This window comes from Sceloporus occidentalis, unplaced genomic scaffold (assembly GCF_023333645.1).
Source record: "Sceloporus occidentalis isolate IW3139 unplaced genomic scaffold, rSceOcc1.0.p SCAF_3, whole genome shotgun sequence".
Lineage (NCBI taxonomy): Eukaryota > Metazoa > Chordata > Lepidosauria > Squamata > Phrynosomatidae > Sceloporus > Sceloporus occidentalis.
Window position 1 is genome coordinate 189284259 of NW_028316983.1, and position 13023 is coordinate 189297281.

The 13023-nt window shown below is 39.0% G+C and overlaps 1 protein-coding gene across 2 annotated transcripts in view; it reads left to right on the top strand.

The window, feature by feature from the left end:
* The window catches only part of LAMA3 (laminin subunit alpha 3), a 172275-nt gene that overhangs the window by 79795 nt on the left and 79457 nt on the right, over positions 1–13023 (top strand). Inside the window, exons 29-36 of one of the 2 annotated variants that reach the window (XM_089517180.1) lie at positions 2285–2376; positions 3092–3254; positions 5843–5969; positions 6085–6224; positions 7682–7797; positions 8786–8997; positions 9411–9615; positions 11772–11916. In XM_089517180.1, coding sequence (XP_089373306.1) covers positions 2285–2376; positions 3092–3254; positions 5843–5969; positions 6085–6224; positions 7682–7797; positions 8786–8997; positions 9411–9615; positions 11772–11916 — 1200 coding nt within the window. The remainder of the gene's footprint in view (positions 1–2284; positions 2377–3091; positions 3255–5842; positions 5970–6084; positions 6225–7681; positions 7798–8785; positions 8998–9410; positions 9616–11771; positions 11917–13023) is intronic. The other variant, XM_089517179.1, reaches the window with a different exon arrangement.

Sequence of the window (13023 nt, forward strand, 5' to 3'; positions counted from 1 at the left end):
CCGTGTTGCCAAAATGCCTGGAAACCTGCTGCCATGTGGGCAGCCAGGCGGTGTGAAGCCAGCTTCCAACCATCATGTGTACACCATGCCCCCAAGCCAGCGGGAAACCAGCTTTTCATGCCGGTCTGTACTGGCCCTAATTGTAATGCCAGTTGCTCCCTGATTGCTTTAACTGTATATAGCAGAATTGAATGCAGGACCTTTCACATGCAAAGTTCATGTTCTATAACATAGCTGCACTGCTAAGTTAAAGAAAGCTACAAGACTGTAAAATCTTAATGTCTCTAAAAGCAAAGACAACAGTTTAGCTTCCTACCCATTGTATATTCTTAACCTGTTAAGAGGCCAACGTCTCTTTAGGGGAATTTAGGTGATATGAGAATGATCCATAAAGCAAAAATTATCTATTTGTAGGTTTGCAAAACCAAGGTGTGACAATTTAAATAGGTGACTTCCGAAGTGAGCAGTGACATTTTTTTTATTATAAGATATCTGCTGCCACCTATTGGATACTTACTATTACTTCTCTTGTCTCTCTTCCTTCCACACCTCTAATACTAAGCTTGTACTTAGATATAGGGTATATAAAGCACATAAAAGCAAATGTGAAGCATGGCTGGTTGATTCCATTCCAAAGAAGTTAAACTTCTACATTTTGCAAGTCGTACTTAAAGCTTTAAAAATTACAGTCGACCCTCTGAGCAAACGTCATCGATATGTCCTGGATCCCCTCACGTATGCCAAAATCCATGGATGCTCAAGTCTCAATGATATCAATGGTGGCGCAGATGGATGGCCATGCCACCATTGGGTACAATGGCACTTTGCTTCCCCGGCCACCCAAAATCTACCTCATCTCCTCCTCCTCCTCCCCCTTGTCCTTCTGCCTCCCGGCAGGCATGGCAAAGCCTGGAGGGTCAGGAAGTGAAGAGGCAGAGCCTCAGGGGGGTGGAGCTGAAAGAGACCGCAAGGTCATCTGGCTGGGCCCCAGAGCCTCTCCTAGGAAGTGGCACTCCGGAGTGCTGCCCTTGGACCTTCCTTCCTCCCAGGTCTTCCAGCCCCAAGGAATGCCCAAGGTGCACAGTTCCTGCCACCCCCCTCAGGCTTGGACGAACCCCTCAACCATCCCATTAGGAATTGAAGTGCCACTTCCAAGGGGGGCTCTGGGGCCTGGCCGGATGACTTCATGGTCCCTTTTGCCTCCGCCCCCACTGAGGCTTCGCTCCTCTGCTTCCTGATCCTCTAGGCCTCGCCATGCCCACCAGGCGACAGAAAGACAAGTAAGAGGAGGAGAGGAAGGTAAGGTAGGATTCGGGCAGGAGGAGGAGCCCCTTCCCCGACTGAGATGTCCCCTGGTAATGTGCAAAAAAACAGGATCAATGCTTCTTACATCACACCATTCTTCTGTATTTAAGTAAAGAAAAATGAGCTGTCCGGAGCCTTATCAGCGTGGGCTGAATACCATTGCCTTTCCCTGTTTTCTTGGCCGGGAGACTGGACGACACATGATCCAAAGCCCAGTTCTGGTGTGAGTTGACTGGATGATGTCTGGCCTGCTAAGTACCAGAACTAAGTTTAACCCCTCTTAACGTGAATTTTTTCAAGTCCTTATTTGCTCTGGTTCTTCCTGAAAGATTCAGAGCCCACAGTTCTAAAGCCAGGAGGTTGACCCGGCTGAGTCACCCAGTGTGTCTGCTGCAACCACCAGTTGCTCACTCTGAGGTCAGAACGAGGCACCTGGCCTTGTGACCATCACTGGTTGCCTCATTTTGGCCTCAGAGCAAAATAACCCATGACAGTGGATGCGTTGGGCAGCTCAGACTGGATGTTCATGTGGTCAGCTGCATGGTGGTGTAACGAAGGGCTTTGAAATGAAAAAGGGTCAGAGCAGCTCTGGAGGCAGGATACTCCAGGTTGCCCCCACGCTGGTGCAGACGGGGTCCCAAGGCAACACATGAACTGTCAACCGGGCATATGTTTGATCCCATGTAAGATATAATAGTTGTAGCTCTCTGCCTACCACATCACGCACATATCTGAATTTTCACAAATCATTCTAATGAACCTCAGAAGGTGCTGTAGTCAAGGAAAAGAATGTTTAATACTTTGTCTTCCAGTTTCTTGGTTGGGTCTTATTGCTTATAGGCCTTCTGTTTTTAAAGGTTTTTAAAATAAGTACAAATGGCATATGGTTCTCACATACCCTAGCTGTCTTTTTCGTTTATTACAATCATCTGGTAAAGGGGAAAAAAAATGAAACATGCAGGTCATTTTTGTTTCCTAGAGTAAAATTTGTATTATTCCAGTGGAAGATTTTTCCCTAGAATATGTGGAACCTCAGCTATACTGCATTGCTACATATGGTCATTTGGAAAGGTAACATATTTTCTTCCTTTTTCATTGTAACACTCCATGATTTTGATACTGGAAGTTTGTCCTTTGATTCTGTCAGGACTACCTCCTTGAAAATTTGGCTAATTTTAATTATTTAACCTGCTGTGTCATAATATTTACAGATTCTTCACTTAAGCAAAACCTTCAAATTCTTTTTAGATGACCAAGTGGGTCCTGCTAAAAATACTGCAATCTCACCTAGTTGCAATTAGCTAGCCTTATTTTCTAGGATATGCCATTCAATTTCTCTCTGTCCACTTTGCTCCCCAGCAGCTGATTCTTTTATGTCCACTGAGAGTACTCAAACATCTCCGAGCTGCTTTGGATTTCCTGCTCACTTTTTTCCCTGTAAGATTTTTTGTACATCTGAAATCTTAGGGTGTTCTAAAGTTTGCTGAAATCTTTCTTTTGCCTGGCTGGTGTCATTTTGGCTACATAAATATCCACACTCATAATTAGTTCATTATTGTTATATATGATTTGGTGATAGTTATAGTTACTCACCAAATATTTACTTAGGCATTTTGTTAATATTCTATACAGCCAGTCTTGCATTCTCATAACTATAGTATATGTTCTCATAATTACAGTATGTGAACATACTGTGAACATTCTGCGCAGTATGTGAACATTCTGCATTTATTTGGCTTTATTTCCTAATGTTTCTTAATACTCTCCTTATTTCTCCCTTTTCAAGTGCTTCATGCATCCCTTCACAGTATGAAATGCCTCCTTTAACAGTGGTGTTGGATGCTCTGAGAGATGGGAATATTGAAGTGGTGAGAAATATGGTCTCTCAAGATTCACTGAATCCTCCAAATGCACACACAGCTAATGGAGTGACTTTGACTTCTTCACAGGTAGTTACATTTTGTAATAAATATATCTCACAGTCCAGTACAAAGTAAGACCCATCTATGCCCAATGATTTGTAAATGTTAATCTTATCTAATGTGCAGCTGAACTCTCACAGAGCTTTAGGTATTTCTCCTTATTGCTTTACAAGAATATGACATTTTATAAATAGCTATTGCTTGATGTAATAGCTAAAATCTTGCTAAGATATGACTTATTTTAAGCTGATATTTTATTTACTTAATTGCTAATTTGCTATAGTTATCTTATTCTCTCTGTGACCAAGTTTTCCTACTAGATGGGGATGGAAGCAACAGGAAGGATGATTCATATTTCTTGACTTTGCATTTCTTTGTAATGTCCTAAGTGAGGGACCATAGCATCTCCCTAGTGTGAAGTCCTTTGAGAAAGACATTGGCAAAATGCCTTCCATTAATAACCCCTGCAGCAAAATACCAGTTTACAAACTGTCTTGAGTGCTGGGAAGCTTGAAATGAGCAAACAACTCATTATTTTCCCACAATTACTTGATGCTGCATCAAAAGCACAGTGAGCAATTAAAATGATTATCTAGTTTTAGATCTAGATGCTGGTATGGGTGATCCTCCAGGGTAAACATTAAAGCAGCAGTGTGGAAGAGAGTCTTCAATCGTTGCCCAGGTATGCTGTATGCTAATATTGAGCCTACTGAGATGGATGAACTTTACCTGTTGTGGGAACTCATTAAGTTCGGTAGAAAAATGCAAATTGTGAATTGTCCATGTTTTGTGTTTCCTTACAAGATGTAATCACTGAAGCTAATGTGTACTTCTCTGTCTCCAAAAATGGTCTTTTTTGTTTATGTCAGTCAACATTAGGCCTCAAGCACACTAGGCATTCAGTTTACTCCCTAAGGAAGCTTGCAGATGAGAATGTTATTGCAGATTGTCCAGATGAGAATGTTATTGCAGATTTATTTCCAAGATAACTGTGCTAAGCTTTCTAGTTGCTGGTACCAGAAGTCTTCTGTCTGAAAGTACAATTTCTAAGTAACTATCAGCAGTAATACAGATTTGAGCCCATTGACTCAGACTCACGTTGGTCTCAAGTCACTTCAATGACTTGTCTTGGACTTGACTTGTCAACAAATGAGGAATTGACTCAACTCAACTAGAGGCTTGAGCTTGAAATAGACGGACAGGAAAAAGCTGAAATCTGCATGGCCTGCTCCCAAGGCGATCCAGATGCATGTGGCCTGCCCTCATGGCACAGTGTCAAGTTGTGCCATTGGGCATTTCTTTTTGTTGTCCCTCTACCTGCACACCGTCACACAAACACACCACCGGCGACCCCCAAGTTCCTCCCACATATACCCAGATGCCATCCCATTGAATGCCCCCCCCCCCCCTGCTTTGATCGGCCACACACTTGCATGTGCAATGCTGCACCCATACACAGCATCGGAGCACTGGTGTGCTAGTGATACATTGGCAAAGCACAATTACGGAAGTCCCTCCTACGTGTTCCCTTCTCTCCCCTTCACGCCATGCCTCCATTGAACTGTCTGTTTTGTGTATGTTGTAATTAAATCCATTGAAGTTGGCACACATTCATTTCTTTGCTTTGCCACAGCCCTGCACTCGCAGGAAGGTGTGAAGATGCTCATCTTTGATGCTAAGACAGACTATCCCGGGTTCTGTTTGCTTTGGTTTTTACCCTGGAGTGTGACTTTGGTCCAGATTTCACATGCTTTGGAGGCATGCATCATTTAAACATCCCACCTTCAAAGCGGTTGGAAACCCCTTTATTTTGCCTGTCTGTTCCACCCCCTGTATATTTTTGTATTTTTAGTAACTGATTTGCTGGCCTAAGTTTATCCAGAAGCAACAAATGCTTTAGGCGGTAGCTTGGGATGGGGGTTTAGGTCTACTCAGCAGTCTGACCCCTCCCCCCTCTATTTTGGAGGAATGCAGGGAATACCTTGGGCCTTCCCACCTCGAGCTTATTGCCTAACACATTTGCTGTTCCCCTCCAAGATTTTTTTTTACCTAACTTTGTTCACATCTTCTCCCTCCACCTCCTTTTTTTCTGTTAAAGTCGGCTCCTAGACTTGAGATTCACTTGAAAGTATCTTACAAGGACTTAAAACCAACTTGATACTTGGAGGTATAGACATGAGACTTGACTTGGGAGTTTAGCAGACAAGGGAAATTGGAAGTATAATCCAATGGCAATCTGAACGCATTCATGGGGTTTCACGTTATTGTGTGATAGACTACCACACGCAAATTCGGGCAATGGGAAGCCAGTTAAAATGCAATTCACATTCACATAAATTCGCTGAACTAGCAAATTCACGTGAATGCGTTCTGGGACCACTTTCTTTTCATTCAAAATTACGAGAAATTCCTCACATGTGATAAAGTCCTTGGAGTAAATGACTTGAATATATCACTGGCTATCAGGGAATTAACTATTCAAAAGAAATTTTGGTTTTAGTTTAGAGCTAAGATGAGCAACAATTAATGTGCAAAGCTGGTTCTGTTTTGATGGTAAATATGTTAAGGCTCAAAAACAAAAAACATCAGCATGCAAAACTTCTGTATGTTGACAGAACCAAATTACTCTGAGAGGAAGAGTGATACATTTGGGCAGATATGTTTTTATCATACAATTTTACCAGCCCGAGAGCCCAATGTTTCCACTGGAAGTAACTGTGAATGGAGGACAACTCTGGTCAGGTGAGCCAGGTTTTACATTGTCTTAAGAAGGTTTTTTTTTTTCTTACATTGTCTTATGACATTTTTTTTTTAGTTTCCACAGATTAGATCTCAGTTTTGTCTTCATCTACTTTAGGTTCTTCTAATGCTTCATTTTGTCCACATATTTCTGGATGTCGAGGCCTAGTGATGGCAGAAAATCAAATTGAACTTGACATCTCCAGACATAGTATATCAGTAACTGTGAAAATCCCTAATGGAAAAACAGTGGTGTTGGTAGGTTTGTTATATTGATGACTCTTTGGTATTTATTCTAAAGACAAATCTTTTTATCTGGATAGAGTTAGCCTAGAAAGCCAGTGTGGTTTAGTAGTTTGAGCACTGGAGCATGACTCTTGAGACCAGGATTGAATCCCCACTCAGCCATGGAAATCCACCATGGGCAAGTAACACTCTCTCAGCCTCAGAGGAAGACAAATGCAACCCCCCTTAACAAATGTGGCAAAAAAAGAAGTCAGAAATGACTTGATGGCACACAGCAGCAATATTAGGAGCACAAATCGTACCAATCACCTCTGATCTGTTTCATATATATATATATATATTATTTTATTTTATGACTTAACAAAACATACAGAAAATATAGAGACATAGAACATACAAGACAAATAAAACATATAAAACATATTTACATTACAATACATGTAAATTGCTAAAAAAGTAGTATATATTTATTTATACTCTTGAAACCTCTGTTTACTAAACGCGATTAAATTATTTAAACGGGTATACGACATTTACTTTCTGTCGTTATCCGTTACTTTTAAATTTTTATGCAGCATGTCCATTATTCCAAGGTTGGTTTTTTTTTGTCCCTTTTTCTTTTTCTCCCTTTCCCCCCTCTTTTCTTCTTCCCTTCTCTCTGTTTCTAAGTACAATTCACAGTCTCTTTTCTTTAAAGGCAAGAAAAGTCCTAGCTGATTTGGAACCTAGATGTTTAAGGTCTTCTTCTATAGCTGGCTGCCTAATACACCAAAATCTCCTTCATACATTTTCGCCATTATTTAAAAAGTGGCAGGAAGCAAGGGTACAAATGGACTTCTCATTTTGTGGCACTCTACCTATAGAACTCACTCCCTAAAGAAGCTTGCCTTTGACCTACATTAATATCTTTTATGCATCAAAAGAAGGCATCTATTTTCCCAAACTCTGGATTTTCCATTTCTGATATTATCGTTTTTAGTGGTACTGTGATAACAGTTAGTATTAAGGATTTTTATGTGTGCACATAAACATGTTTGTGTTTTATATTAACTATCAATGAATTTGTTTTTATTGAAGGGTGGTACACACACACACACACACACACACACACTATTGTTGTTATTTTCCATTAAGTTAGTTTTGACTTAATAGTGACCCTATGAATGACAGACCTTGAATAGACTATGTACTTAATCCTGCTCACATCTTGCATACTCAAGGCTATGGCTTTCCAGATCAAGTTTGTTTGTTTGTCCATCCATTCATCTATCCTTCTGTCCATCCATCTGCATATTAATATAATAGTTCTTTCTTTTTCTGGAGTTGGTATCAGCACAATGCAAGCACCTTTTGTGCACACATATCTTTGAGTTGAATGACAAATACATGGAAATGGTGCTTGCATACTTGATCCTACTACTTTCAGCTTTCTCTAACATAGGCAATTTTGTTTTCTGTTTATTTTAAAGGAACGCATACTAGCTGTTCCAGCAGACAGTTATAGCTACACACTTCTCTATGAAGACACTGTGGACAAGTCATTTGATTTCATCAACAAGTGTGGTGAAAACAGTTTTAATATTAAGTAAGTCACAGGCCAATCCTGTATGTGTCTGCTCAGAAGTCAGCACCACAGAATTTAATGGCATTTACAACTAAGTGTGTTTAGGACTACAGCCTTGGGCCTGGAGTCTTCAACACCAAGTGTATATGTTATAGGCCATGGGTAGTATCAACTAGTGTTCCTTTTTCAGTGCAATGGGGAGGGAGGGCATTTTGGGTGGTTTGATTTTTTTTCTACTTTCCTGTTGCATCCCCTCTAAATTTGCTCTAGAGGCTTGTCAGGTCTTGCAGCATACATTATGTAAGAGCACAAGGGTTTCAAAAAGGAGGGAAACTGCTGAAAACCAGCCCATTTTACTTACAGAGCATTCCATCACCGATGGAACACTAATTACCATCCTATTATTTGTCAGTCCACTTTTATTTATTTATTTAATGCCACCTGCTTCTATGGAGTATTATGAATAATGGGCTTGCCAGTCCCTACTGCAAGGATAGTACAATCTAAAAATAAACACAAAAGAAATAATAGTAGGAGGGGAGGCAAATGGGGGCAGGATTAATGGGTGAAGGGTTAGGGGATTCTTTCAAATTCATATCTTTCAACTGAGTTATAATTATAATTGGGCATTGGGATCAAAAGGCTCTTCCATGAGCTTCTTGCACTGAACAGAGATCTGAAGGCAATAGAGGCATTCTAGGAAACAATTTCAGAGAAAAGGAAAAAGAGTAAAGTTGTTTTAAGGATCAGGATACCTTTGGGCAACTCAGGATGGGAGACCTGAATAATCCACAGGTGAGCCACTGCATTAGAGACAGGGTGCTATGGACAGAAACTTTTTAAAAAAACACCATGGATTTTGTTAAACATTATTTTAAAACATATAAAATTAGAAAAAGTTATACAATTATAATTATAAGTAAACTGACACCAGTTAATTTCAAGGTTTAGTGAAGAATGGAAACAGGACAAGCTTCTAAAAGGTACAGTCTGTTTTTCCTTTTCACAGCCCTATAACATCCTCAGAATTCTGCAGAAATTCAGCAAGGTCACTTGTGGCAGCCTACAACAATGGTGCATTGCCTTGCAATTGCCACAGAATTGGTGCCACCAATCTTACGTGTGACGCTATGGGAGGGCAGTGCCACTGCAAACCACACATCATTGGCCGTCAGTGTAACAGGTGCCAAACGGGTTATTATGGATTTCCATTTTGCAAACGTAAGTGTACTACAATACTACTAATTTTGGGGAGAGGTAATATTACATGTTTCTCATGCCTGAAGAATTGAATGTTTCATTTTGTGATTGATTTCAGACTTTTAAAGGATTTTCTGTAATATTACATCATGGGGCATCCATATACAATATTTAGTAAACAACATAGGACAATTTTTTTGTGGGATTTTTGGGCTATGGGGAGAAAGCCTTCGACTGTCAAGTGCCATGATTCCATCCTATGGAAATTCAGTTTTAATCTCTGAAATATTGGAGGGAGTACAACTAACATGTGTATAGTTTTTAAACTTTTCACTGTTAAATGTGAGAATAAAGTTGGATGTGGCAGAAGTCTGTTCTACTGGATTTTTATGCAAACAAAGATTAAAATATTTATTGCATTCTTCCAATTTCAGCGTGTCGTTGTGGACGGCGTCTTTGTGATGATATCACTGGCAAATGTATTTGTCCTCCTCAAACCGTAAAGCCAAGATGTGAAGTGTGTGTGAGGCAGCACTTTGGCTACCATCCCCTTGCTGGATGTGTACGGTGCAATTGTTCAAACAAAGGAGTTGTTAACATGGGAAATCCTGAATGTGATAAAATGAATGGTCAGTGCAGGTAAGTCTGTAGTTCTGGATTGTACTTTCTGATTTAAGCTTATGATCACCTGTGTAGGCCCTCAAGCAAAGGAATTGGGTTCTCCTGCGATTTGAGGTACAGCTCAGTGTTGGTGGCAACTTAGCCTATCCAAGCAAGTATTGGGATGAGGAAATGTTCTGTATGCTAGTCTAAAGGTTAATTTTTTCATAGCACACATTTAATTAATTCTCCTATTTGTCTACTTCTCCTAGTAGTCTACTTTCCGTGAGCTAATCAGCACTTCCATACATTACTATCTAGGTGTTTACGAGAAATAGGCATCTTTTCTTGTGCTGTCAGCTTTCTTTGCAAAAAGTTAATCCAGAGCCAATTTAGACAATACAGTTCTTTTCTGGTATACAAGACATGTTCTGTTGAAATTAAGGGGTTTAATTTTTGTGGTTTGGAACACCTTATGTGTAATGGAATCCACAGAAAACTCCTGAGTAGTCATTTTAATAAAAATAAATACCAGTAGTATCAGTTCTAAGTCCTTTATTGTAAACTAGATGGTAGGCTTTTCTTTCTTTCTTTCTTTCTTTCTTTCTTTCTTTCTTTCTTTCTTTCAAAGATAAGTCTTCCACCAGTCTTGCAGGGGTTTTTTTTTATAATGTTAATAGGTTATTTTCAGAACATTAACCCAATTGTTTTTAAGTGAGCTGGTGTTGCATTTTCTCTACTTATAAATTCAGAGCACACTGAAGCTGAAAGACTTAATTCAATGTCCAAATTTGCTTTTACATTTTACTTTCAAGACATATGGATAACATGTTCATACTTAAAGAGTCTTCAGATATTAACCATATGTATTTTTTCTCTTACATGCCTTCTGTGTGCCTGGAGCAAGGCATTTATTCCCACATGCTGATTAATCATTCAGGTTTAAAAATGTTGCTGCTTTATACCATGGTGTCAAACAGCAGAGAGTTTTAATACATTTGGCCCTCCATATCAGTGGATGGATTTGTTATTCAACCATCCACGACTTGACAAAATATATATTAGAATCATAGAGTTGTAAGAAGCCACAAGGCTCATCCATTTCAACCCCCTGCCATGAGAGGGAGGGGGCTGATAATTTTCTTTATCTCTTGGTTTGGAAAAGTTTGTCCTGATGTCCAACTCACAATGCAAGTTATCAAGTGGGTTCATTGAGCACTTGGTATGAACCCTCAAACATCAGGACTTCAATCTGCATTTTTATGCCAGTACTGCCATACAGGAATTCACAATCAAAGAACCCCCAACAGATGGCCATCTAGTCTCTGTTTAAAAACCTCCAAAGAAGGAAACCACACCACATTTTGAGGGAGTGTGTTCCACTGTTGAACAGTTCTTACTGTCAGGAAGTTCCTCCTAATGTTGAGGTGGAATCTCTTTTCCTTAGCTTTTATCCATTGTTCCAGGTTCTGTTCTCTGGAGCAGCAGAAAACAAGCATGCTCCATCCTCAATGGCATGACATCAAGCCATGGAAGTTAAAGTAGTGTCAAATAACTTTATTTCCACAGTGTGGCAGCAGCCCATCTTATCCATCAAGATGTCATTAGAAAGTTGATTCCTTGAAAAGTGAACTCAAATTACAAGTGACCAATGAAACAAGGAAGTATGACACATTTGCTGACATCTATAATTAATTTATTATTTATGTGAATTAATAATTATCCCCTCATGACCACTGAACACACAATTCAGATCTGGAATTAAATATTTTAATCATTTATACTGGTTTGACATCACTTTATCATTCTGATCATTTGCTGGAAGCTGTTCTTTGATAGCTAAAACAAGGCAGGCTATTGCCATGTTTCATCTTGTTTACCAGAAACCAGAATGAAAATAATTATTTCTTTATTTATGATAAATTTATGGTGAATCTTCTTTTCCTTCACTGCCATCGCAGTGTAGTTCAGCTCACCTTGTCTTATTCTCATATATAAAATTTAGATATTTTATATCAATTTTATGTATTGTTTGTTTTATATTTACAGAATACAGCTTTGAAATCTTTAGATAGGAATGGTTCATAAATACAGACAAGTAAATAAATAATCTGTTTGAATATTCATATTATTGTCTTCATCAACCTGACATAAGAAATTATTACCATTAGATGTAATTTTTGTGCTTGTTGAAGATGCCGTTCAGGAATAACAGGCCGACAATGTGATCAGTGTGCTCCTGGTTCCTATGGCTTTCCAAACTGTAAGCCTTGCAGTTGTAACAGAAGAGGAACAGAACCAAATGTTTGTGATTCAAAAACAGGAGTTTGTCTCTGTAAGGTCAGGTGCTTTTGCATTCAAACTTTGGTGTGGTCATCATTATTAACATTTGTTTTAAATTTGGAAGTAATTGTCATTCCCATATTTTCTGAAATAATAATAAAAATATTAATTGGAAATATATGATTGCCCTTGGTTGATACATCTTGAAAGCAAACATAATTGTAATATAAAGTTATTACATTTTCTTAAAGAGGATTCTGCATAGTTGTTTTTACATCACTTTGCATTATATAAATTTGCAGTCAAGTGTATGGAGTGCACATGTGGTAACACTGTTATTTCTTAAGCATATCTTTTACTAGCTTTTCTAGTCTTAAGGATGCTGTCTACTCCTGTTGTAATCAGTAAGAAGGCCTCCATTCAAAAATGATCCCTGAGCAGAAGGACTTTATTTTTAACAGATTCTCCACTGCCAATATAAAGTGATAGGAAACCTAGAAATCCTTGAAATAGCTATGGGTGGTCTTTCAACATTACTCATACACTATTTGAAAGACTGGTGGAATTCATTGGTCCTGCTTCCACTCTAGTTGCCCATTTCACTGGGGGCCTCTGTGAGTGTGACGGTAGCATTGTTGGGAGTGAATAAGGATTATTTATTACACAATTGTGATTCCACAGCCAGATCCACTCCTGGAGCATACAAATTGTTGACTTGTTGTTCATTGCTAAACAGTAATAGTGCTTCCAGACAATCATTTCCAAAGACTACAGTCTCCAGTGCTAAAACAACACAATATGTGTTATTTGTTTTAGTTCATAATATGATTTATGTAGTTAAGTATCAGAACCATATGTATTTTCTATATCAATATGCACGTCTCTTATTTTAAAGCAAGAGGTTTTTCTTAAAAACTGGGGACACTGCATAATTTCCCCCCTTACCTAGCTGACTTTTTCATTCTTGCACAGTGTTCTTACTAGCAGTATTGCTAGGGTCAGAATCACAGCGAAAACACCAAGATAAGATTTTTAAAATCTTCTGGTGTTGTGGTTCTCACATGCTTAGTAGAACTCTTTCACAGTCAACTTTTAGATATATATAACTGATGGGGATTTGTTGAATAGATTTGTTTAGAGATCCTTGTGAGTTCCAGTTCAAAC